This window comes from Lampetra planeri, chromosome 54, assembly GCF_965212315.1.
Source record: "Lampetra planeri chromosome 54, kcLamPlan1.2.h2, whole genome shotgun sequence".
NCBI lineage: Eukaryota > Metazoa > Chordata > Hyperoartia > Petromyzontiformes > Petromyzontidae > Lampetra > Lampetra planeri.
This window is the reverse complement of record NC_136160.1, coordinates 3,401,275-3,428,992: the sequence shown is the minus strand read 5'-3', so window position 1 is coordinate 3,428,992 and position 27,718 is coordinate 3,401,275. Positions and strand designations below refer to the sequence as shown.

General features: G+C 47.8%; 2 protein-coding genes across 3 annotated transcripts in view; one reads left to right on the top strand and one right to left on the bottom strand.

The window, feature by feature from the left end:
- The window catches only part of LOC144735177 (carbonic anhydrase 2-like), a 527,023-nt gene that overhangs the window by 243,378 nt on the left and 255,927 nt on the right, over window positions 1–27,718 (top strand). The gene's annotated exons all lie outside the window — the stretch shown is intronic.
- Window positions 1–27,718, bottom strand: part of LOC144735232 (protein MTSS 2-like) — an 86,685-nt gene that overhangs the window by 40,079 nt on the left and 18,888 nt on the right. For both annotated transcript variants that reach the window (XM_078617719.1, XM_078617718.1), the window contains exons 2-3: window positions 26,238–26,299; window positions 24,769–24,842 (exon numbers count right to left, since the gene is read on the bottom strand). In XM_078617719.1, coding sequence (XP_078473845.1) covers window positions 24,769–24,842; window positions 26,238–26,299 — 136 coding nt within the window. The remainder of the gene's footprint in view (window positions 1–24,768; window positions 24,843–26,237; window positions 26,300–27,718) is intronic.

The window sequence follows — 27,718 nt, the reverse complement described above, 5'->3', positions numbered from 1 at the left end:
CAGTTTAATGTGCTTCCAAACGAAAAACGACATCAAACGATGTCCTGTTTAACACATGCTGTTGCTTATTTTGGTGTGCAATTATAAAAATGTTGACACGTTAGGCATGATTGTGTCATGTATTAGGAACGGTTTTGTCGATACAATTCACAATTTCAACTCGTAGCGTGCAGAGTATACGCGAGAGAGAGAGAGAGAATGACTCGGAGGCACGAGGAACCACAGACAACAGTAGCTCAAGCTCTGCGGTCCCCTACGTATCAAGATGTTTTTCAGCCAATTTACGAGTGTTTACACGTGGGTGGAAACTGGAGCAGACGAACAACGTGTCAACTGCGAAGCCCCGTTCGTATGTAGAGTACGTACGTAAAGTATTACATCGAGCACATTACATAGAGTATGTATGTACAGCATGTCGAAACTTCTTCTGCACCGTACGCCACGTAGCCAACCGCGCTTGATTCATCCCCGCTGGTCTCCAAATAACGCCTGCCGCAGTGATAACGGTGGAACGCCGTACGGACGAATCGGCCACAGGTGAACGTCACGCACTTTATACCGCGTGAACACGGGCACCACCACACACCCCAAGGTACGCAACACCACGGTAAATAGGAGTCCCTGATGTTCAGCATTGAGCATGTGACAACTGACCCACCAACCACAGTGAGTTCAGGGTCATGGTTTGATACAGGGACTCCTCTACTTCCGAACGGGTTACGTTCCAGAGGTCTCTTCGTAGGTCGATTTGTTCGTAAGTCCAACTTTACTCCTGTCGTGTTGTACGGCATGCGCACTTAACACGGAGAATGGCTTTAAAAGTTGTATCATCTCCTGCAGATGTAGATGCCACTGGTTCTTCATGTTATGCAGATGTAGATGCTAATTCCCTTTGGTGCTCGTGTTTCCTCTCTACTCTCTTGAAAAACTCGGTCCGAACGTGCAACTGGACACACGGACATGTTCGTTCGTATCTCTGAAAGTTCGCAAGACGAATGTTCGTAAGTAGAGGAATCCATGTACAATATTCAATTATTGTCTCTCTCTCTCTCTCTTTATCCCCGTCTCGTTCGTATTGTTTCTATTTTTTGAGTCTCGCTAAACAGCTTTCTGGATTGCTCCATTGGCCCGGCAGCAACATTAGCAAACGGCGAGCGGAGATAGCAAATCAATGAGCATGTCGTAAATCAATGAGTGTAGTAGGGAATAAATCTTGTAATCCATTGCTCCAAGGCCAATTTGATATGCGCATCATCGGATGCCACAAGTTAAATCGATGCAGCAAACCGTTCCCACAAGGCTATCGAGCACGTGTCCACCATACGGCGTGCGATATTTAACGCGTGGGCTTTCGCGACCAATATTATCCGTAATGATCGGCACGTCTTGTTTACTTGACGAAACTTAGTGATGGGCCGTGTCGGCTGGTGTCGGATTTCACGAGGCGTTTACATTTACTCGATCTAACCTATAAAAAAAAAACCCTCGATTATGGAGCATGAGATAGGAGTCTATTGTCACCAGAGCCAAGACATTCCTGCCCCCAAAAAAAACCAAGCACGTGGAGGATCGACGCATCCACAGCGGTGGCAGAGCGGTTTAGCTCATCGCACTGCAAACGAACGAACCGCAGTTCGATTCCCAGGTGGGCGAGTGGTGACACTTGGAACCGTTCCTCGACGCACCCCTCTCACCAAGCCACACTGACCACCAACGTGGCTAAGGGGCCGTCCATAAATGACGTCACGCGATTTTGGACGATTTTTGACCCCCCCCCCCCCATCGTCACACGGCGTCACAAAAAGTCAGAACCCCCCTCAAATATGACGTCACAAAGCTCTGCCCCCCCCACCCCCCCAAAATAAACTATGCTTCAAATCTCTTTAAACTATTGTCATTGAAGTGCGTATCTAATGTGGAGCTGCACTCTGATGTTGTAGGAGAAAACATTTATTAAAAAGTCTATTTAATTAAGTAGAACGTGTTGTCTATATTTATTTAAAGTTGCGCATTTTGATGTGACGTCACATTTCTCAAACCCCCCCCCCTCGTCCAACATCGTCACACATGTCTGCCCCCCCCCCTAGGTGCGTGACGTCATTTATGGACGGCCCCTAAGTTGCGATCAAATAACTCGCCCCACTCCCCCCAAACAAACGACGTGCTGTATGATGTGGTGGGGTGCAGGGTGGGGTACGTATGTAAAAATATATATAATTATATAATTATCTACAATAATAATTTTGCATACCCAATTACACATCCATTTAAAACATTTCGGGCAAAGCCCCCCCCCTCTCTATCCCCCCCGCCGCGCGATCCCATTCTTGTCGGGTCATGAAATTAACTTTCAACGTTTTACCATCGGCTTTCACAAAGTAACTGAACTAAACAACAATTTGTTTGATTTATTTTTGTTTCAACAAAAAAAAAACTTGCGAACCGTACTGAGAAGCCGTGCGACTCGTCGGCGTGGCTCAACAAAAAGGTGGTGGCCAAAATAAAACGAAACCGACCCAACGAGTTATTTATTTTGATAGGCGAACAAACGTTTCGATCGAAAAGGAGTATGTTCCCATGGGCCCTTCGAAGCGCTGCCAGGGAATGCGAATGTCGCGGTGTCGTCGGGGACAAGGCCGTAGCCGTGGAGTCAACATTGGGGGGGACCAAATCTTCCAGGGGGTCTGGGGTCCCCCCCCCCAGAAAAATTTTTTAATTTGAAAACGAATTTCCTGCTTAAAATATAAAAAAAATTCACTAACACACGGGATGGACTTTTCATTTATTTTTTACAATAATGTCTAATAGTGTATTGCATTACATTTCTTTTTTTTTCTTTTTTACCTTTTCTTGTTTCATTGTATGTAATGGCAGAGATTAGGGATTAATAAAGTAACAACCATAACCACAATCATATAAACAGAAATCTATTTTATAGCAATATATTGGGGGGGACATTTTGAGCATATTTGAATATATTATAATTACAGCCTTGGTCGGGGATAATGTTGAGCTGCGAGCACAGGCCTGCTGCTGCTGCGTGTTAAACACAAAGCCGCTCGTTGTTTCGTGCATGAGCTGTTTCGTGTCGTTCTTTTTTCACGGGCGAGGATTTTAAACTTCGTGCAGAGCTTTGCCGTTGCACGTTTGTCCGTCGGTCGGGTCAGTCGAGTTTATTTTTCGGGTAAAGTCCCATACGATGGGCGCAACAGCGGCTTAGCGAGCGCGCGACGTGGGAAGGGAGGGTTTACAGGGGCTGCATAGAGGGGCTGATGTTGATTGTAGCCAGCACGTTACATGGGAAGGGAGGGTTGACAGGGGCTGCACGTATACAACGCTATGATAATACGTGAACATCACAAGACGCCACAGGGGTTCGAATAATTAATTAAGCTATTGATAAATCTCATCTTTGCTCCGATCGGTTCGGTGTTGATGTTTGCTTAACACAATTTCGCGAATTATTCTGCGACAAATAAGAGTGACGGTGTACGTGGTGGAACTGCCGTCGCGATTTTATGAAAATTCGTGGCTACTGCTTTGGTAAACGCAAATCATCAGCAACATGGGTCCAATGACGCATTTGCTTCACCGATTCGCATTGATTGTGCAGCTCAGGATAAGCTCACCACTGCATGGTGCCGTGTGAAAATCTCTGCCCTTCGCTGTGTACGTATGTGCTGTACGTTGAACCTCTTTCGCACCGTACGTAGCCAACCACGATAACCGGAGGGGCGGCCGCGGGCGAAGGACAACGAAACATGTTTCTCGTGGAGTTCACCGCGACTGGCTGCACGAAGACATTTGGAACCGGTGAAGTTGTGCCAACTCGGGTTGTACCGACAAGCATAAATATCTTTATTTTGCGATGCTGCGTTGGCAGTGGTGCAGAAATAACAAACACAACTCAACACGTTCGTCAATATTCACTGTGGTCTTAAAAGGCAATATATATATAATTGGCAACGTTTTAGGCAGTGGCCCTTAATCATTGCATACAAGTGCACGTATCAGCTCTGGGCTCGTGGGCTACATGTACCGCATTATCACGAAACTGGGTTTAATTTATTCGGAGGTGTGCATTGCTTCTTAAGCTCAGGATAAGCTCACCGAGAATCAACGTCCTTCGTGGCGTACGCACAATGGGTTCACGTGACCACTCGGGCCACTCGAGAGGGCCGCTTTCACCACAAAAAAAGCGAAGGGATACACGATTCTTCAATCGAATCGCTATCCCCCCCCCCCAACCGCACCCCCCCTCGCCTCCCCTCCACCCGCCCCCGAATCGTGACAGTCGAACGGATCGTGAAAGGGGGCGAATTGCTCGACCTCTCGTCGGTCGGTCGTTCGACCGTTCAATCATTCCGCCGAGCTCCGTAAAAACAAGCGGGGAGATTCGGTGGCCGTGGCCCCCCCCCCCTCCACCGACCCCCCCACGTGGGAATGTTGGGGTTGCCAATGGAGACGAGCACCACCCCCAATTGTTGAGTTGAGCAGCAAGACCCCGGGCCCCAGACTTCTCCCGTCACCGACCAATCAGCAATTGGCCACTGGAGCGGACATCGCCTCGAGCAAGTGCTAAAAAAATATACACAATAATAATAATAAAAATAATTATACAAACCGCCGATAAGCTCTGCTTGAGCGCAAAGGTTGAGCGGTAACAGGGAGCCATTCTGCAACGTGGTAAAGGATAATAGGAAGAATATATTTTTTTCTTTACCAGGTAAAGCCCGCTTGAGTATTATAGCCTCTTTTGCAGAAGAGAGCCGGCCACAAATGATAGCCCAACGAAGTGGTTTGTCACGCGGAAATTTATTGCAGGCAAATACTCGAATCGCACGTTGATTCTAAATGTGAAGGGTTAACACCCGGAGGGCCCGGATAAAAATCCACGCGACCGTGGCGAGAACATACAAACACCAAATATACAGCAGGCGTCAGGGTCGGGATCGAACCCACGACCTTCTGTATACCAGGCGAGGTAGTTAACATCTCGTGGATAATTAATTCAGAATAGGAGCGTGGATAATTCATGAGTTGACAATCAGCTTCAGGTTATATACATCACACAAACACACGTGACATGGTGTGCTGCAACAACTACTCGTTTCGAAATGTAATAGCCGAGACACCGCATCCGTACGTCAGTTGAAACCCTATATGTGTGTACAAGTTTCCGTGCGTGAAGTGCAGTTTTTGCATGCGACGTGGTATACGATACAAGCGATGCATGGCGTCTTGCTCATGTTAAATCGCACGGCATAAACGCATCGACACCGACGGGACTTGCACTCCAAGCTATTTCGCCTACCCATGAATTGAACGACAGCACGGAGTGTAATCTTAAAGCAAAACCTTTTTTAACTAAACCTTTCGACAGCCTGCTTGACGCACAATAGAATCCCTCTTTATCTGGGAAGGCAGAGAAGCTAATTTATTACATCGGAAGCTGCACTCAGATGGTTATAGACTATAAACTATTTTTTATTTTACCAGGTAAGGTCCACTGAGCTATATAGCCTCATTTTCAAAAGCGACCTAGCCACAAACGACAGCTCAACGAAGTGGCTTATCACGTGGACATTTATAGCAGCAGCCACATACTCTGTACACGTGATGTTGATTATAAATGGAGGGGAAAACCGGAGGACCCGGAGAAAAATCCACACGACCACGGCAAAAAAGAACACGCAAACTCCAAATATACAGCAGGCGTCAGGGTCGGAATAGAATCCACAACCTCCTGCGTACCAGCCGAGGGAGTTAACATCCCCTAGCCATCGTGATGATGATGATGAGAGATACACGCAAACTCCAAATATACATTCTAGATTTGAAGCTTTCGTGACTGCAAGGATTCATATTCTTAGGTTTGCATTTGTGGTGATTGCTATATTGGAGAAACGAAACGTCATGTTTCTGATCGTGTCCGCGAGCACAAGTCAGATCTGAAACACGGCAGAACTGATTCTTCGGCCGTTGCCGATCATTGCTACAACTCGGTGGGCTCTCATGAAATTGTCTTTTCCGAGACCAAGGTTCTCTGCAAACCTCCTGGCTACCATCAAAGGTTTGTACACGAAGCCATACAAATATACAAACACAGACATAATTTCAACCGTGATGATGGTTACAAACTGAGTAATCATTGGAAAGATGTGATTAACCATGCAAAAAATATTTAACTACACTTATTTGGCCAATCTTATTTGACAGACAACTATTACAGGTTTGCCATGTTCAGTTGTTTTCTCCTTTTCACAGGTTGAGTCACAAACCGTACCTCTCCATAATAAAGGCTCACCCTCTTAAGCCTCACCTTACCATATGAATAAAAAGTGTGCTGTACTTGGCCCTTCCCCCCTCTCCAACCATTATATAAACGGAGTGGTAGCTACTGCAATCTCTCATTTACTTGATACAGCTGTCGTGGCTGTGACGGTTCCACCTGAAGACGGAAGCTTGTGTTGCCTCCGAAACGTCGTGATTTTTATTTTATTTTACTTTCATTAATTTTAATGTTTTACCTACGTGACTTTACCGAAAAAACCTAAGAATATGAATATCCAAATATACAGCAGGCGTCAGGGTCGGGATCGAACCCACGACCTCCTGCATACCAGGCAAGGGAGTTAACATCTCCTAGCCATCGCGGTGCCCTTGACGACCGGCCCACATTATCCGAACGGCAGCTGCCCCCCAGGTCACCGCGCGCACAGAGCCACGCACATCTCACGCACGCGCCGACCAAATCGGGAGTTTAACAAATACGGAGGGCGATGCCTGCTATTAATGAAGGGGTTCGTCAGGGACACGGTGGACGCTCAACTCGCGCTCATCCCCCCTCCCCACGTGGTATTTCCATGGCGCCGCGTAGAGCAGCGGCTTCCCCGCTTGTCCGGGATGAGCGGGCCCCACCGTCGAGACCTTGGACTTTTTGTCTCACAGCCGGCCACGCACCGATGACATTACGCTTCGAAATCGCAACGCCGTCGCCGCAAAGCCATTCGTTAGAAGAGCCATGACAACAGCGATGAAACCTGCACTTCCTTACCGACTAATGTGAGCAGAAACTCCGTGCAATGGGCAGTAGGGACGTGCTATTTTGTAAATTGACAAATTCGAAGCGTCTGCCAAATTCCCGCGCACTTCCCACGGCCTTGCAGAGCAATACGTTCCATTCATTGGCTACCACATTCAGATAAGCCCCTCCCTCCCTCCTCCCCCCTTAACTTGTATTTAAGAACTTGTATCTTGGAATCTTTGCCTCACTTGATACAGCAAATCTGGCTGTGACGGTCCCACCTGATGACGGAGACTTGCGTTGCCTTCGAAACGTCGTGATTTATTATTTTATTTTATTTCTATTATTAATTTTAGTAATTTTTTATTTTATTTTTTACCTACGTGATTTTACCGAATAAACCTAAGAGTAAGAGCACTTCCCGTTTGGGAACCCCGCATCGTCGTCCACACGGCATCACGAGTCACCTGGTCCCTGAGGGTCCGTGCTCCCCATGAGATCCAGTCCCACACACTGCCGGGTGGATGGTCGCTTGCATTAAAACATTTTAGGCAAATATTGTTGACCTTATCTTACGCCGATTTAAATGGCGCTCTAATGAAAAGTGTCTTCACACGATTGGGTACTGGGAGCGGAGGAGGCTCCTGTTCTTTGTTCTGGCCGGAGGATCCTACAGTTTGGATGGACATTTTTTAGTTGTTGATATTCTCCCCCATCTGTCACACGAGACAGATGGGCAGGGAGCCGAGTCGAGTGGCCCTCTTGGCCCAATTGTCAGAGGGCTCGAGCGGAGGGAGGGCCCACTCGACTGTGCTTATCACAAAGCACGCTGCGCTCGTGATAAGCAGAACGCTTAAAAGACCGTGGCATGTTACCCCGCTCAGGAAATATCAGAGTGCAGCTTTCACTGGGACATCTCCTCCCTCTCTCTCTCGCAGATTCACAAGATGAGACGAGAGCTAACCCCTCTATTGCCTTCATGCAAGTAAAATAAAAGCACTCTGTTACTCATTAAATGCGGGGACTGCCCTGATGGTATGGTCTCTAATAAAGTGCCGTTCAGAATCCGAAGTAGGGGTGGGTCAGAACATTACAACAATACAACACGATAGGAGTGCAAAGTATAGGAAAAAGTAAGCAAATCACTTAGAAAATATATACGAATAAAACTAAACTATTATTATTTTACCGGGTAAAGCCACAACAAATTGCACAGTTCACAGAACCACACTCTGGCATGGATGCCTTATCCATGGCCATAATACTGGTGGGAACCTCCTGGTTACACCAGTCCACAGGGGATTATTGTGTCCGTCGTGCAGGGAGGGGTTGGGTGGAGAGGGAGGGACTGGGTGGGGAGGGGCTGGGCTGGGTGGGGAGGGTGGGGAGGGGCTGGGTGGGGAGGGGCTGGGTGGTGGATGGGAGGGGTGGGGCTGGTCACCCTGTGGTGCCCTTATAAAACTCAACGTTTAACCTACTCACGCCGGCTTGTGCACGCCCTCACAGTCGGGCATATTTGCGGAATACACCACGCCGCCGTTGACCCTGGCCATTGACCGAGCAACCCAACGGACCTACCAGCTCCCTCCGCAGGAATGTGTTATGTAATCGTCACAAATTAGGATTGTTTTCGCTCTCCTCCCTCTCAAGTCACATCACGAGCGAATCCTCGGGGCTCCGCAGGCACCAGTCCAGTAAGCACGGAACGTTGGGCCAAAATTCGGCCAACGTTGATCCAACGGTTTCAACCACACGCCAACGTTGGCTCAATGTTGACCAAACGTTGGCGTGCTTCCTGGGAATGCATCTCCGGTTAAACACAAATAAAACTTGAACAGTTAATAGGAGAGAAGTTTCACTGTCAGATTTTTTTTTTAAGCATTTCAATCTTCCTGTAATTTCCAACTCAGTTTTTTTTTTTAAACAAAGAACAATAATGACGATAACTAATACTGTGTTCAATCATCCACCTCCAACTGACTTCAAAACAGCTGTTCAACAGACCCTGCGCTTCTGCAGGCTGGCATGGGAGGCGGCCAGATAAACAGTAATTATAATCGCAAAAATATACACTCCTTTTCCGGAGACGTGATTGCCAAATTATACTTTGTAAAAAAAGTGTTATTCTATCTCAAATTAATCAACGTTCTCATCACGTGAGTTTTGTTTTGCTCTCATTCATTTTGGGCCCCACGCTGCATCTTTCTTTAATTCTATTATTAAATTGCTTTTTTCCCGCAATTAGTTTCCACCGCTCGCCACGATGACCACGGACATCGGCAAAATCTGAGATGCTCAAACATTTAATGGCGAGCTAGTCACGTGCCGTTCTTCTCTAGAATCGGTCACGTGCCGTCACGTTGTTCGTACACGTTGCTGTTGTGTTCGACAAAGTTGGGGGATGAAATGCGTTTGAAGGAGCTTGTTAGGAGCGTTGCAGCACGAGACAGCGACGGCTTTGGACGACCTTGATCCAGCAGTGGATAGAATCATGGCTGACAAGAATGAGGACAATGATGATAAACTGTACAGTGGTTCTGCAATATCGTGATTCACTGGCACGGAAATGTTTTCGCACGGCAAACTAAAATAGTGCAATTGATAAAAATGAAAAAAAACTACAAAGTTAGGTTTACAACAGTTGATAAGGGACCAAGAGGAACATGCATAATTCAGACGCTTCATTTATTAATGTAGTCCGTTTGATGAATGAACCAATGAGTAACCATGAGCAGGTGAGAGTGTATCCACCGAGACTCGGTGCCTGCCACGGTCATCATGGAACGGTGTAAAAACACAGACTACAAAGACTGCACACAGATATATTAAAGCGCTATTTGTTGGCTTCATTTGCAAATGAATTAAGTAAGAAAATGTACCGTAAATACGATGACCAAATGATATTTTTGGTTGTCAGAAAAAAAAAAATCGAGGTTGCAATTAAGACGTGGAATTATAATTACAAAAAAATCTGATTCTTTAAACTGGAAGAATCCGATGAGCTATAAAGCTCTTTTTCACAGACGACCCGATTATCAGTTTTTTTAAGAGGGCCAAGCATTGGGATGTTTAGCCAATCACATTCATTCGTGTTTGGCGTCACGTCGGAGGAAAGCAGGGAGCCCGGAGACAAACCCCATGCGTGCAGAGAAAAAGCAGTTCTAAAGAAATTAGTTTGTAAATCTAGATCATTTAAAAGTGCGTAGCTCCAGTGGCTTCCTAATATCGGAAGCAGACGGCCGCAGAAGCGCAACTGAAATACGCCTTTGTTCGATGGCCACTGCTGCCAGGATGATCGGAGCTCGCTGATGGTTTATGCAGTGCTGGTGGTCACCCATTCAAACATTGACCAGGATCAACCCTGCTTGACTTGCAGACCCAGCGAGATCTCAAGGTAGGGTCATTTGGTTCGATATTTTTTGTATATAAAGTCAATGCAAGTAACAGTATTATTTAAATAAAAAGAAATATATATATATAGCAAACACGTACCTTCATATATTTGCACAAAACAAATATGCCATGATCAATACTGTATACCAAGGCCATATACCAAATCTTCCAGGGTGTCTGGGGGTCCCAACCCAGAAAAATATCTAAATTTGACAACTCATTTCCTGCCTAGAATATTAAAAAATGCACTAACACATGTGATGGACTTTTTCTTTATTTTTTACAATAATGTCTAATAGTGTATTGTATTACATTGCTCTGTTTTTACTTTTTTACCATTTCTTGTTTCATTGTATGTAATGGCAGAGATTAGGGATTAATAAAGAACAACCATAACCACAGTCATATAAACAGAAATCTATGCATTGATTTATATGAAGACAAGTCCAGATATTGTGGCCAAGGTTTATCAAATAGTTGTTTTATTTACATAGCATAGCAATTTTTTTTAAAGCAATATATTGGGGGGGACATTTTGAGCATATTTGAATATGTCCCCCCCCCCCCCCCCATATATATTATAATTACGGCCTTGTTCTATACGACCTATACAAAGCGTCTTTACTCAGGCGCCTTACAGAGAATTACCTCTGGTACATGTGAATGTAATGCTGAAGATGGAGGTTAACGTACTGTACACAGCATATACATTGTTGACTCTTGCATGTTTGTACTGTGCCGCACAAACATCCGTCAACAAAATGGTGCGTTTGTTAAACTGCGTGCAGTATAGGGGGGTGGGTGGCGGCATTGTGGAGCCATTGCCAGACTGCTAGGAACTGTTTTTTAATTCATAGCTCACGTATGTCTCCGCAGAGGTGGTGGAGGGGGTGTACAAAGCAGTGAACGCGGACTGCTTCAGGAGGAACCGACACTGTTTCATAGCGGCACTTCTACAACACACATTTGCACCGCGGGAGTCTACAGCAGTCCTTCATTGCAAGGCCCTCGGGCCCACTGGCGGGCCCCTGGTGGCCTTTAATGTGGCCCCTGGCGTGAGATCCCCCTGGCGATACACAAATGTGAAAACACCCCCTCCCCCCCCCCCCAATCATCAAACCCAACAACGGTTTCAAATAATGTGCGGCGGCCCTCACACTGGTGATGTCTCATCGGCGAAAGTGGGCCCCCATTCACTGAAAATTAGTGTAGAACGCCGGTCTATAGTAATTCCGGTTCTAAATAGTGTGCTGCGTTTTCCTGAAATGAATTGCCCTACTGTCCTGTCGCACACCTGCAGACTTTGTTATTTGTGGTTAAAAACATATCCATTCATTCCCAGGCATTTTCACAGGGCCCCAGTATCTGTGCCGCTCAACGTTGTCAGGGGACGTCACCCCAACGTGAAATCTCGCCACCTCAAAATCTCACGTCCACTCGGCAGCATTCTCCAGGGGCACGGACGTAGTGGTTCTCTGAAGCCAGCAGCTGGAGAGCCAACTTAGACGTCAATTTTTTATTTGTCACTCAATTCATATCCATAGGCAAGCAGAGAAAGAAAAACTAAACTATAAACTAAACTATTTTTTATTTCACCAGGTAAGGCCCACTGAGCAATGTAACTCCAAAAGCGACCCTGGCTATCGCTAATGATAGCTCAACGAAGTGGCTTATTGCGTGGAAATGTACAGCAGCCAAATACCCTAAACGCGTGACGTTGATTCTAAACGTGGAGGGAAAAACCGGAGGACCCGGAGAAAAATCCACATGACCAGGGTGAGAACACGCAAACTGAAAATATACAGCAGGCGTCAAAGTCTAGATCGAACCTACGACCTCCTGTATACCAGGCGAGGGAGTTAACATCTCGCAGATAAGTCATTAACATCTCGTGGTGCTAAAAAAACCTCAAGTAGTTTAAAACACATATTTTACATAAGACGTCCATAGAAATGGGCACAACAATGCACAGTGTTGACAACAGCTTGTCACGCACCAACTAAACATTTACCTAAAGATTTTGGGGAGGGGATGGGCTGCTGCGCTATTTCTGTCACTTCGAGCATGCGTAAACGCCGCTGTTTTCCGTGGCGTTGCGGCCGCCCCTAGTTTGGGGAGAGAGGTCCATGATGTGCAGTGCACGCCCGAGGAGGCCGTCCGTGTCGGGGAGATGTTTGCTCAGATGGGGCGGCAGGGAGTCCGCAGGCTCACGGCAAATGTCGCTCTCGTGGGCGGCCACGTGGCCCTTGGCGTCTGAGCAAACCCGGGAGCCTCCTCGGACGGAAGGATGGTCGCGACACGTAACCACGAGCCCTCATTCTTCTCCTTTTTCCACTTCTTATTTTTCCTCTTTTTCTTCTGCTTCCTCTTCTTATTCATCTTCTTATTGTTTCTCCTCTTCATTTTCCTCTTCTTTCGTACGGCTGGTGCAGATGCAGAGCAACGATTTCAATTTCACATTCAGGTGGTCAAGCCAGACAACTGCGTCATGGGCAGCGGAGTTGTATCGTCGCCGCGATGTCTCCTCCGTATTTACGGATTGGGAGGTTGACCGTATGGGTCCCAGAGAGAGGGCTTATCGGGTATCTGCATCTGCCATAATTCATGCAGTGGATGCGGTTTAAAATGGACCATGAGCTGCATAAAAGGTCGAACCCTGGGATCTTCTGCTTTGGGTCTTTCACACGGATTGTGTCCATGGTGTTCCACTCGTCAGTTATCACCTGAGGTGGCATCACCCCATCGGTTACAATCTCGTTTCGTGGCCAACAACAGCGAATCATGTCCTTACCATTTGAAATGAGTGGCGTTATTGGCGAGGTGTTAACTCCCACGTCTTGGTATGCAGGAAGGTCGTGGGTTCGATCCTGACCCTGACGCCTGCTGTATATTTGGAGTTTGCGTTTCTCTCTCTCTCCGTGATGAGATGTTAACTACCTCGCCTGGTATGCAGGAGGTCGTGGGTTCGATTCCGTCCCTGACGCCTGCTGTACATTTTGAGTTTGCGTGTCTCTCTCTCTCTCCGTGGTCAGGTGGATTTTTCTCCGGGTCTTCCGGTTTTCCCTCCACGTTTAGAATCGACATGCTTTTAGAGTAATTTGCCTGATTAAAATTTCCACGTGATAAGCCACTTCGTTGAGCTCTCATAAGTGGCCTGAAAAAGAGCTATATTGCTCAGTGGTAAAATAAAAAAATAATATTTATAGTAAAAACTCACGTAGGACAGGGGCAGAACATACAATCTCCGCGCAGAAAGTTGCCCGAGTCGGGGAATCGAACCCATGACATTATTGCTGTGAGACACCCCTAATATTCATCTATCGGCTATTCCATACAACCTTGCATAAAGGTTTTTTTGGGGGGTTAGATTGCATGAGTATAACTGTGTCGTTGACCCGCCACCACACGACACAGCCAACCAGAAAGGTTTGTCATGTAAACTAAACGTGCCAATTAGTTACTACTTCAGCCCGTCGGTGTGTTGGAGAGTAAATCCACAACATTTATTGGGCAAAATCGCCCGCTTATGCTGGGTGTCATAATTTACCAGTGAAACGTCACGGTACTCAAATTGAAAATATTGTGGATTAACTCTCCAACACACCGGTGGGCTGAACTAGTTACTAATTAATTGGCCACATTTTCTTCACATGACGAACCTGACTGGTTGGCTGTGCCAGGTGGTGGCGGGTTAACGACACATTTATACTTGTGCGATCTAACCCAAAGAAACCCTTTATTACGAATAACATTGGTCGCGAAAGCCTACGCGTCAAACGGAGAACCTCGCACGCTTACTGGCTTCTTTATCAAGATGAACTGAGTGGTCACTCTACCTGCTCAACGGGACAGAGGCTCTCTCGCATATGAGCTCTGTCAGCAATCCCACTAACCCACACCCCATGCGCTGGCAGCAGCAACGCATTGAAGTACGGAATGTAGTAAATAAAACATTTAAAAAACGGATTAATAACAAACGTGATTCCCTGCATGCATCATGAGCCTACGAATCAATGCATCGTTCCAGACCTAATCGATATAATAAGCAATGTGTGCTTGGTATCCATTTTCCAAACCAATGCACTTCTGCATCTCTGGAACACTTGAGTTACTTCTCTACACGTGAGAGAATACAATTCGAAAACGTAAGATAATGTAACATCACTTAATTCTCCCGTTCATCATCTAACACGACCTTCCGTCGCTTACTGAAATTGTAGTGTTCCTGCAAATGCTACCGCTTTCATTTATTTTTTATTCTCGTGAATGTGTCTGAAACGGGCGTTGCGACGAAACACCCAGCCTTGGCCAAAAGGGGCCTGCAGGGCGTTCAGCGAACGATTCACATTGCAGGCAAATGACCTCTCCGCCCCCAACCGCACTGCACGCCGCGTCAGACCCCGTGCGCACCACCGACAGGAGTAACGTGCAACACGAGTCGCCGTCGCCAGAGCGAGCCGGACACTATTTTCGTTGCTGTTAACCGAGGGCCTCGGGACACTGAACCCACGTCCCAGTTTAGCACGCACTCAGCGCGCACTCCACACGCACTCCGCACGCCGCACGCACACACGCACTCCCTACGCACTCAGCACACACGTACACATGCACTCCACACGCACTCCGCACGCCGCACGCACACACGCACTCCCTACGCACTCAGCACACACGTACACATGCACTCCACACGCACTCCGCACGCACACACGCACTCCCTACGCACTCCGCACACACGTACACATGCACTCCACACGCACTCCGCACGCACACACGCACTCCGCACACACGTACACATGCACTCCACACGCACTCCGCACGCCGCACGCACACACGCACTCCTTACGCACTCAGCACGCACTCCGCACGCACATACATACACACGCACTCAACACGCACTCCACACGCACTCCCTACGCACTCAGCGCGCACTCCACACGCCGCACGCACACACGCACTCCCTACGCACTCCGCACGCACGTACACACGCACTCCACACGCACTCCGCACGCCGCACGCACACACGCACTCCCTACGCACTCCGCACACACGTACACACGCACTCCACACGCACTCCACACGCCGCACGCACACACGCACTCCCCACGCACGTACACATGCACTCCACACGCACTCCGCACGCCGCACGCACACACGCACTCCCCACGCACGTACACATGCACTCCACACGCACTCCACACGCCGCACGTACACACGCACTCCCCACGCACGTACACATGCACTCCACACGCACTCCGCACGCCGCACGCACACACGCACTCCCTACGCACTCAGCACACACTCCGCACGCACTCCACACACACGTACACATGCACTCAACACGCACTCCACACGCACTCCCTACGCACTCAACACGCACTCCGAACAAAGGCGACACGAGTTCGATTGCGGCTCACGGCCATCAACACTGGTGACGATTATCTGCGCCGGTACTGCGCCTCCCCCTAGGTCGACTCGGCCTCAAATGAGTTACCTTGTGTGGTGTGTGTAAACATCGCCACTGGGGAGACAAAGGCGGCCGGGTGTGGTGTTGGCCACCTACCACCTCTTGCACTGCCCCTGTCTTCATAGATGCTACTCGCTAACAGCACTTGCCCCAACAGTCAGAGCTATATGGGGGATCTATGTCTTTGTATTTCCGAGGATAAAGTACCATCAACATCAGACAGAACTCCGCCCCTCCCGCCTCCAACCCACTCCCGTAGTATCATATTGCAGCCGTCACGACCCTGTTATAGGGTTACCTGGGGCGTGAATACATTTGCGTCTTGGCGTTAAAGAACAAAAAATGTGAAAAAACTTTAGTGGTAGTAAAGCAGCGGGGTAAACTTTGCAGATGCCAGTGGCACCGAGAGAGAGAAAACTTCACATCGTCCGTCCTTAGCCAGGCCTCAAAACGGGATTTCCTGGACGGCCCCACCAGACAAATAAATGACATTCAATATTTAGAGGTTTTCTTAGGGGTTAGATCGCGCAAAAATATAAATGTGTCATTAAACCCGCCACTATCCGACACAACTGACTAGTAAGGTTTGTCACGTAAACAGAACATGCCAATTCGTTACAAGTACAGCACACCGGTGCGTTGGAGAGCAGATCCACAACATTTACAATCTGAGTACGACGTTTTGCCAGTAATTACCACCAGCTTCATCAGGCGACAGCCAGATTTGTGGAAAAATCCTCCTGTTTCGTTCCTCAAAGTAAATGGAATCCTCAATGAAACTGGCGACCGAGGGGAGGTTTTTTTTCTTGAGTCGATCTAAAAGAAAAAGATAATTTCGATTTAAAGCTTTCGTGACTGCAGGGATTCATCTTCTTGGATCTTTCGGTAAAGTCACGTAGAATGGAAGTAATACAATAATAAAACATAATAAAATAATTCTCACGACGTTTCGGCCACAACGCAAGCAGCCGTCCTCAGGTGAAGAACAGGTCTGTTCTTCACCTGTTCTTCACCTGAGGACGGCTGCTTGCGTTGTGGCCGAAACGTCGTGAGAATTATTTTATTATGTTTTATTTTATTATTTTATTACTTCCCTTCTACGTGACTTTACCGAAAGAACCAAGAAAAGAAAGATAATATTTCCTGGGAAAACATGACGGCGGAAAGCCGCACACTGACTGGAAAAGAGGGTGACTTGAGGCACGGTCCCAGGACAGGCCAGGCCGAGTTCAGGAGAGAAGAACAAGAACTGCCGCAGGCAAAAGGCCTGTCCATCTCGGATTGAGGAAGGCCAGAAACACAACGGATCCAACGCACTTGGGAGACGGTCAGAGGAAACCTCTATCGAGCAGCGGGTCGATGGTGATAATCATCATCATCTTCATGGCGAGCACTTGGGCAGTGTGCCTTCTTCGGAACAGTGAGGAGCAGAGAAAGAGACTAATTTACTTATTTTTGGGATGTCTCAGCGAACACTGCAGTGCCTTAAAAACGCTGAGAGATGTGACAAATGGACAGTTAATGAAGAAACGTAATTTGTCCTACTCTGACAGTCGCAGCACTTAGTTGAGTAATTTGTCATACAGTCAAGTAAAGAATGGGGGACCTATGCTATTGGATGACATGACCTCTGACCTTGGTCCAAAATAACCACGAGTGTAAAATTTTAACCACGCTAAACTTGTCGGGGGTTTTCCGCGCAAGGCATTTTATTGAGGATTTTATCACGGTAATATTAGTAGCCCTCTCTGTAGGACGGGCTGAAAGGCAACTCGTCAATTGATATTTAACGGGAAAATTGATTCGATTCGGGAATCAATTTTTTTTGTTAACGATGCGGAGACTTCAGAAGCCTCCACATGAACCCATGACGTAACAAATTACGCACTCGTACGTACGCGATTTGGTGGCATTTTATCGCGAGCTCAGAGATCCAGCTGCAGTATTCTGCACACGGGCGCGAAAGCACAACGCCGTGGTCGCGACATCGCGGATTTCCACCGCAAGAACGATTTGCATTGAGTATGCAAGGCACGAGGCGTGAGGAATATCCCTGACACGTGCGGGAATCGACGTTGACGTTGCCTCATTAAACGGTGCTTGCATTCGACGTTCTCAGCACACAAAGGCAAAGACCCCCCGTGTAGCCTGTAACAGACCGGTGCGGCAAGTGCTGCGAGTAGCACCTATGAAGGCCCGGCATGGCACACGAAGGGGGTGGGTGGCCAACACCAGGGCTGGCTGGCCGGCCGGCTTTTGTCTCCCCAGTGGCGATGTTTACACGTGTTTACACATCGCGCACAGGTACTCATTTGAGGCCGAGTCGACCTACGGGAAGCCCAGGAGCGGTTCAGACGATCGTCACCGGCGTTGGCGGCCGTGAGCAGGAATCAAACTGGGGTGCGACGAGTTCGTACCGCAGCGCGCTAACCACTGCGCCACCGCTCCTCAACACAAAGACAAAGATCCCACCCCCCACCCTATAGCCTCAGCAGACTATTGGGGCGAGTGCTGTTAGCAAGCACACAAACAAACCCCCAATTTGTAAGTTATATAAAATATTGCTCGAAGACAGTTTAACAGATCACCATATCTCTCCCGAAATCATCGATGCGGGTAAATTAGGAAGTAGTTTTGACAAATTGCTCTCCAAAAGCGAGAATATAATAATAATTGCCGTATAGATTCCGATCTCAATGGTGCAGAATAATCGGAAGGACGCCGAGGTCAATCCTCTGTTTTATTTATAAGCCGTTCACAGCCCGATGGGCGACAACATCTGGCAAAAAATGTAAACTGGGACACGAGAAACAGAACCCCTATCGCCGTAATCGTCGCTCGAGCCAGACTCTTCAGACCTTACCTTTTATTAATTTATATTTAGTGACTAGCTTACCTTTTTTTACAAAATCTATTTTGCACTCCTATCGTTTTTTGTTATTGTTGTTGTAAGTTGCTGAACACCTTGCCCCATACTGGACATCTGTGAAACAGAGCTTCATAGCTCATCGGATTCCTCCTCCCGCAGTCCAAATAAAGATTCCGATTCTGACCTTCTTTCATGTGTTTTTGGTCTTGCCCTAAGGTTGTGCCAGGATATTTCCCAATGTCTGCAAGATGTATTACGTATGTATGTATGTATGTTGAACGCCTTTCACACCGCACGTAGCCAACTGCGCTAATCGCAGGGACATCGGGCCGAGGAAAGCAATTAGGCCCAGTAATGCATCACTGAGTTATGCTAATTATGGGTGAACTTGTCCTCCGTTCCTCTATTAAAGCCTCATCTCTTCTCAGCCGCCCGTTCTCTTCCTCTTACCCTCGCCCCTCCACTCCTCCCCGTCCCTCCCCTGTAGCCCATTCGGGATCCCAAAGTAGCACTCTGTCGCGGTTAACTCACTCCTCAATACCTTGTAGCATACCCCCCGTCAACTACCTCATTCCATTCTGTGTCATCGTTTTGTAAGCTCTCTAAACACGCAATTAGATTAGATTCATACCCATAATGCCATGCGCCAGCAACATTTTCTAATTTGACTTTTCATACAGAATAAGTGTTATTAAGACACGTTTGATTATAATCATTACCGAAGGGTGTTTGTCTATTTCTCAATGTCTACTGATAGGTATCTATTTGGTAACTATATACGAACAGGTTTTTTGGGTTAGATTGCATAAATATAAATGTGTTGTTAAACCCGCCACCACCCGACAGCCACCTAGTAAGGTTTGTCACGCAAACAGAACGTGGCCAATCCGTTACTAGTACAGCACATCCGGTGTGTTGGAGAGCAAATCCACAACATTTATATTTACGCGTTCTAACCGAAAAAAAAAACCTGTGCTATGGATGATATTGGTCGCGAAAGCATACCACGTGTTAAACAGGTATGCAAATTCATAAACTGTTCATGTGGGAACAATTTTCAATTATGTCATTTTCATCAGGCCCCACGGTGCAGAGTGCAGTCCCCTCAACCCCGATTATTTCCCACTCCATCTGCCGTGGCCTCTCCATCCACATGAAGAAAAAAAGGGGGACATTGCCCCCCTTAAAAACCTCATCCGTTATACGACCGTTTCCTCTTTAGGGCCCACGGTGTTAATGACCAAAGCGTCGAGTTGCTTTGGCTTTTCAGGGAAAACGCACGCTCGCATCTCTCCATACGTGCCTAGGGGGGAGACGGGAAGGGGGGGCGGTGGTGGTGGAGGGGAGGGGTTAGTGGGAGGGAGAGGGGGGGGGGCATTTGTCCCCCCATTGATTTGAGCTTCCCGCTGCGCGCCGCTGACGATTGTCGCCGCCGGCGCGCTCAAGTCTCTGGAGGGGCGCAGACAAAGGAAGAAGACTCGCGAACCGTCGTCCAGTGTCGAGCGCCGCCCGAATCTGATGCACGGAGCAAAAAAAATCCATTCGTAGAACTCCGCAAGGGTAGAGAGGGGGGGTGGTGGGCGGTGGCGGTGGGGGGCTCCATCACAAGGGCCCCCCCCCCCAAGCCGTCGCCGCCGTTCACGGTTCGTCGCAAGATGTCGTCTCCCGCTGTCGACTCAATTTCCGCCCGCGACCCCCCCCCCCATACCCAAACGTACACTCACACTGCCTGTCGCCTCTCTCCGCTCTTCCTCTCTTCCAAGGCTTCCCTTTCTCTTTCGTTTCCCCGGTCTCTCCATTGTTGTCCAGATCACAGCCCGGGGGGGGGGGGGGTTACGCTGGTCGCCCAGACCCCCCCACCCCTCCACACTCGTGTGCTTTTCGGTGATTGTTGCGTTTAAAAATATAAACGAAGAAGTCACTTTAACTGCACGCTTTTAAACGTGTTCAAGAGTAGTAAGTTGCGGCGTGGCGGCGCGATGTTAGCTACCTCGCGCGGTATACGGGAGGTTGTGAGTTCCATCCCGACCCTGATGTTTATGCACGTACATGGATTGAACTTCTTTAGCATCGTACGTAGCCAACCGTGCTAATCGGAGGTACCGGCTGTATATTTGCAGCTTGCGCGTCTCTCTCTCTACGTGGTCACGTGAATTTTTCTCCGGGTCACTCCGGTTTTTCCCCGCCACGTTCGGAATCGACGTCATGCCTTTCGAGCAATTTGACTGCTGTATAAATGCCCACGTGGTGATGAGCGCCACCGAGTTGAGCCAGGTCGCTTCCAAAAGAGAGCCATATAGCTTACCCGTTAAAATATAAACAAGTTTTAGCCCAACAACCGCACCTGACCGCAGACTGCCGTGCCCTGAACTGCCCATTGTGGACTTCTGCCATCCACTTAATTTCCACATTAATCCATTACGTCGCACCCACGATTGTTGTTGTTTTAAATCAAACATCACCCGGCGGTGACATTGTATCTGGGTCATCAAGTCCAGTATTTTGAAATGTAAAATCGCCCTCTCGGTCCCTATACATGGTGAGATATCTTGGTCTGGAGCATAAGGGGGGGGCGGGTGGGAGAGTCCCGCAGGCTATGATTAGACGGTGAGGAATGTACATGGGGAGGGGGTCTTATGGGCGTTTGAATCGTTGCGAGCGAGCGGAATTCGGTTAGAAATGGGGGGGGGGGGGAGTGGTGGGGGGTGGTGGTTGTGGGGGGCTGCATTGTTCCGTTAAGCCAAGGGAACTGTGTTGGGGTTGAGGAAATCCAACAAGTGAAGGAATTTGGAAAATAAGTCAAGGCCAATTCAAGTTTCTGTCGTAAACAAAAACCTCTCCCACCATTGAAACGTTCACGGCCAGGATTCATAAATAAATATACGAATCGAAAACTCTACACGTTCGTCCACAAAAGTGTGTGTGTGGCTTTAAAAGCAGGAAAACTATATATAGTGGGCGACATTTCGGGGAATAGCCCTTTCCTGTGGTGTTGACATTGACGAAATTGATGCATTGTTGTTGTTGTCGTTGAATGTGCTTGTGCACCACAGCCAATGCAGCAGCAGCATCATCAAGAAAGCATATGTTTACCAGAGTCATAGTGCAGCATTCTAACCACACTGCTATACCCCACTCCTCCCTACGTAAAAATGCGCTACGTACACGTGAATTACAAAACGACGATTCTTATGCACGAACGCAACTCAACGTGGGCGTCTAGAGTCGGAAAATCGATATGAATCGACAATTTGATGCGTTGTTACAAACGTCTAGCTGGCGCTGATAACAGAATGAGATTTGGTCAGCATTTTCTGAAAACCTTTGCTCAGGCCTAAGATTTGTATTTTTTGTGTCCGAATTACGATAAATCCTGTTGAGTATCTGTGCTTTTGCTGAGGTGGCCAAGTTCAGGGGCACCGAGCTGGCACTGTTGAGATATTGGGTTTGAATTTAGGTGGCCGCTTGTGATTTAAGCGAGGTTTCCGTAGAGTATTCAGAATGGGAATCTCTATTTGTACTGGAGGAATCCGATAAGCTGTGAAGCTCTTTTTCACAGATGTCCAGTAGTGGCACGGGGTTAGAAAGTTACAGCAACAAACAATAAAAAAAACGCGATAGGAGTGCAAAGTATAGGAAATGGAAGGAAATTACACGCAAACATACAAATAAAACTCAACAATTTTTATACTGGTAGGAACCGCCAGGTTACACCAGCCCAAAGGGGATTATTGTGTCCGTCCGTCCGTCGTGCAGGGAGGGGCTGGGTGGGGAGGGAAGGGCTGGGTGGGGAGGGGAGGGTGGGAGGGGCTGGGTGGGGAGGGTGGGGAGGGGCTGGGTGGGGCTGTATGGGGGGGTGGGAGGGGTGGGGCTGGGTGGGGCTGGGTGGGGAGGGGCTGGTCACCCCGTGGTGCCCTTGTAAAACTCAACGTTTAACTTACTCACGCCGGCTTGTGCCCGCCCTCACAGTCAGCCATATTTGCGGAATACACCACGCTGCCGTTGACCCTGGCCATTGACCGAGCAACCCAACGTTCCTACCAGCTCGCTCCGCAGGAATGTGTTTACAAGGTAAAGCCCACTGTGAAATAAACGTATTTTTCAGAAGCGACCTGGCCACAAATGATAGCTCAACGAAGTGGCTTATCACGTGGACATTTATAGCAGTCAAAAAATCTAAATGCATGTTGATTCTAAATGTGGAGGGAAAAACTGGAGAACCTGGAGAAAAAAATCCACGCAACCACTGAGAGAGAGACACGCAAACTCCAAATATACAGCAGCAGGCGTCAGGGTCTGGATCGAACCCACGACCTCCTGCTAACCAGTATTGAGCTCACCAAAAAAAATACCCCAACCAACATGTTACTGCGCCAATCGGAGGTGCGGGGGAAAGTCAACAAACCAAATACAAAAAGCAGTTCAAAAATAAATTAGCTTTCAATCTGGATGGTTATAAATTGCATAGCTCCAGTGGCTTCCTAATATCGGAAGGAAGAGCGTTCCAGACGGCCAAAGAAGCGCATCTGAAAGCGCCGCGCGATGCGGTGACCACCCTCTTCGTTGACCTTGCTTCCACAATATTTCGTACTTTGTATTTCTGGGAGCGGAAATGCGGTGGTTCTAGTCGTTTGGATTTTGACAGCTTTTCCCCCTTCGTGTGTGGCGGGACGAGAATTTGTGGCGGCGACTGGGTTATTAAACCGAGCTCCAGAGGCATAGAGACAAAGCAGCCAGTTTGAGAACTAAGAGGCGACCGCGCTATCTTTACGCGTCACGTTTCGTCAGCCTCTGCTTCACGGGTACGGAGAAAATAGTGTTTAAAGCGTACAAAGACGTCTCCATACAAGAAGGCAAGCTTTGCCATGTAAAGATCGTAGTTAACGCAGGTACATTGATTTTAAAAAAGCTGTTAATTTTCTTTAAATGCAATAACTTTAGACGCACAATTCCTCCGCCCTATGCCTTCTACAATCACTTTCTATTGTGCTTCTCTACGACTGTGTGTTCTCGTGTTATTAGACGATACAGAGATCGGCGACTGTTGATTGCCTGTTCCGTGTAACAATCGTGCAGAACAGAGCCACCAGGTGAATTCCAAGTGACGATACAAACTGAAAAGTGATGAACTAGCGCTGGCCGACGCATTTGCGTGGAATATAACTTCACCGTGCCGGGTCATGCCCAGACATCGGCTTTAATTATAATTTGATGGGGAACCCACCTTGCGTAAGGTTCTACACCAATGACATGCCAGTCGTTCATTGGGAAGACTTTGTGGCTCCCATAGCTTTGTATTGGACGTTATGGTTTTGACATTTCTTGGGCAAAATAGTTGTTAAGTCGGCAGGCGGGAATGTCCTCGCCAGGAGAGACATTTATTTTTATCTTAATTTCTATCCAACGTGCTGCTTTGGTGATACAGAGCGTGGCGGACGGACGCTAGCGAAATATATGGATACATCTTGACTTAAAGCTTTCGTGACTGCAGGAATTCATGTTCTTTGGGTCTTTCGGTAAAGTCACGTAGATAGGATCAAAGAAAATAACAAAAAAATTACGAAAAACTACGACGGGTCGATCGCAACACAAGCCATCGTCATCAGGATCGTCATCCTCCTGATGATGATGATTGCATGTGTTGTGATCGAAACGTCGTAGTTTGTCATTTCTTTGTTATTTTCTTTTACCGAAAGACCCAAAGAATGTATGAATACATATATGCAAATAGGGGCTGCGTTTTAAATGAGGGCTGAATCGATTCACTCATCTGGCGATTTCTCTACCGTCATAAATTCATGGCCGTGATTCTATTTTTACAAATCGATTCGTTGGGTTTTTTCCAAATGTATAAATGCGGTGAATCGAGCGGCCACTCGTGGAACGCAGGAGACACGTGCGAACCCCATCGTATAAAATATACCCAAGTAAAAGAAAACAACAACAAAAAAACCCCCCCACTGATTCTCGCACAGGCGATCCGACGTTTTCGCCGGGCCACTCGCGAACACTCACCCCGGGAGTTGGTGGCCAGGTCCGCGATTTTCTGGAACGCGTCCAAGAAGGTTGCAGCCGCCACCACAGTCGTTCTGAGTACGAACGGACACAGCAAAGGTGACTTACGGCGGGCATCCAGGGCATGCGTACGCTTCTCATCGCTCGATAATTGCGCACAGAGCGCGACACAAACGTTGCACCGCACATTATACGGAGGATTAAATACTTTAAGGCGCGGTGCTTATCCCACGATGATGTTACTTAGTATTAGAATTGTTTTGCTTGTTTACCCAGAAAAGCCTCACCGGGCCTCGTATGTACGTACGTATGTTGAGCTTCTTTCGCACCGTGCGTAGCCAACTGTGCTAAGTGGAGATTCTCGGCTCATCTCAGGAGGGGGTCCTGCCAAGTTTTTGTCGCCAATTAAGTAGCCCGCGAGAATGTTCGTTCAAATTCGCCACATTTGTGACCGCGACGCCGACCGGACACACACACAAATGGTCCACTCTTGCACAAACGACCTCTCGGAATATTTAACCATAACACAGGGGTTTTTTTTTGGGTTAGATCGCGTAATTATATATTGCTGTGTCGTTAAACCCGCCACCACCCGACACAGCCAATTAGTATGGTTTGTCACGTAAACAGAAAGTGCCAATCTGTTACTACGTTGGCACGTATTTTTTTTACGGTGGATAAACGCAAAGCATTAACCAAGAGGGGGAGTGGCCTGCGAGGTTCGAACTGCAAACCACTGCGCCGGAGCCACGAGCGTGCTGCCAGTCTTGTCCCGTGTGACTTTTGTTGGGATTCCCGTCGCGAAGGCTGACGTCGGTGTATATACCCACGCGTGTGTGTGTGTAGAACTGGCCTTCATAGGTGCTCGCTAACAGAACTTGTCCCAACAGTCTGTTAAGGCTATACGGGGGATCTTTGTAGAAAACTTGATTTGAAGCTTTCGTGACTGCAGGAATTACTCTTTGGTTCTTTCGGTAAAGTCACGTATTATTTAATTTAGTTTCTTTCTACGTGACTTTACCGAAAGAACCAAAGAGTAATCTTTGTAGAACTCCTTTTGCACCGCACGTGACCAAGCGTGCCAATCGGGGGGTGGGGGGGGGCATCAGTTTGACATCTGAACCCAACCTGCGCTGTGACCAGCGTGGAGAAGTTATGGCCACAACGTGACTGACACGGAACGGGGAAGGCCTTACGGACGCCAGAGCCGCTCGTTCTTTCTTTTGGTGCAGCTCTTTGGCAGCTTCAGGTATTGAGGCCGAGCACAGGAGAAGCCGAGCACAGGAGAAGCCGAGCACAGGAGAGGCATTCTCGCGAGGGTGCAGCGCTCTCTCGGTGACGTTGAAGCCACACGACGTAACGCTAACACGGTTCCTTTTTTTATTTTTTATTTTTTTGTAATTTAACAGTGAAAAAGTGCGAGGGGGCGCCAACGAAAAGGCGGCCACAAAACGGAGGGGGCGACGTACCGGAGCTGGGAGTGAAATTTGGTCGCTTTGTTTGTAAAGTCCTCCCAGACGGGATAGCTGCTCTGAAAACGACAAAAAACAACAACAAAATTAAAAATTACACGACGAAAAAAAAACAGCCGTCCCCCGCAAAACAAACCTCGCGTCACGTTTAATGTAAAATCTATCTGCCGAGTTTCGGGCGGATATTTTTCAAGGTTTGGCCGCACTTTCGGCTCTTACAAAAAAAGCGTAAAAGCTACAAGAATGTGTTTTTCTCGAGAGAGAGAGAGGGAGAGAAAATAAGCGCGATTGTGATCTCTGGGTCGCGGCTCGCAAGTCACGTGACGCCGCGGGTACTTTGCGTGTGCAACGCACACGGTCAGAGTCAGAATATTTATTTACACTCGAGGAGGAATCCGATGAACCATGAAGCTCTTTTTCACAGATGCCCAGTAGGGGCACGGAGTGAGAACGTCACAACAACAAACGGTACGGAAACACGATAGCAGTGCAAAGTACACGAAAGGTAAACAAATCACCCAGACACGTACAAATAAAACTAAACCATCCCCATCCTACCAGGCAAAGCCCACTGAGATAGTAACTATTTTTTTAGATGTGCTGGACACAACTAATTGAGGCCAATGCATATTTATTTACTTTGAGCAGCAGCAGCAATAGCGTGAGACGCAATCGTCTCTCCCGTAAGTTTGGTGGTCTTGAAAACAAGGTTGTGTTCCATCCTGTCAAGCGTGGCACGGCCACGTGACAGGCAGGGCCAAACTGGGTCGTAGCTGGCAGTAGCCACTGAAAACCGGCGGCATCCCACTGTGGTTGGGACAGCTGGATCAATGTTAACCCAACGTTGGCCCAACCAACATTCCATGTTCGCTCTCGTCTCGGTACATCTCTCTCTCTCGTGTCGAGAGACCGTTATCTACATTGGGGTGCCACGGTCGCGAGATGTTAACTACATCGCCTGGTATGCAGGAGGTCGTGGGTTCAAACCGGACCCCTGACGGCTGCTGCTGTATATTTGGAGTTTGCGTCTCTCTCTCTCTCTCTGTGGTCGAGCGGATTTTTCTCCGGGTCCTCTGGTATTTTCATCTCCACATTTAGAATCAACATCGCGCGTTTAGAGTATTTGGCTGCTTAGAAATGTTGTAACACGTTCATAAACTCACGCTCGAATTACCAAGGGCATTTATGGAAATCAATGCATTGTTCATTGCACATTGTTAATGGTAATACGAGTTTCGATTAACGGAGCTGGTAGGCTAACTTAATGACATGGCCAAAATATAATTTCTGTCTGGCCAGAAATTATATTTTCCCTGAACCAATTTCTATAAATTAGTCTGAAAAACATAACTACCAACCTGCACTGATCAGCGTGGTAAAGTATGGTCAATACAACCCCTAGAACCTACACAGCATGGACAGGCCTTCCTCCAAAAGTGTATTTTCAAAGGGCTTCAAGTTACTATTCATTCGTGTAT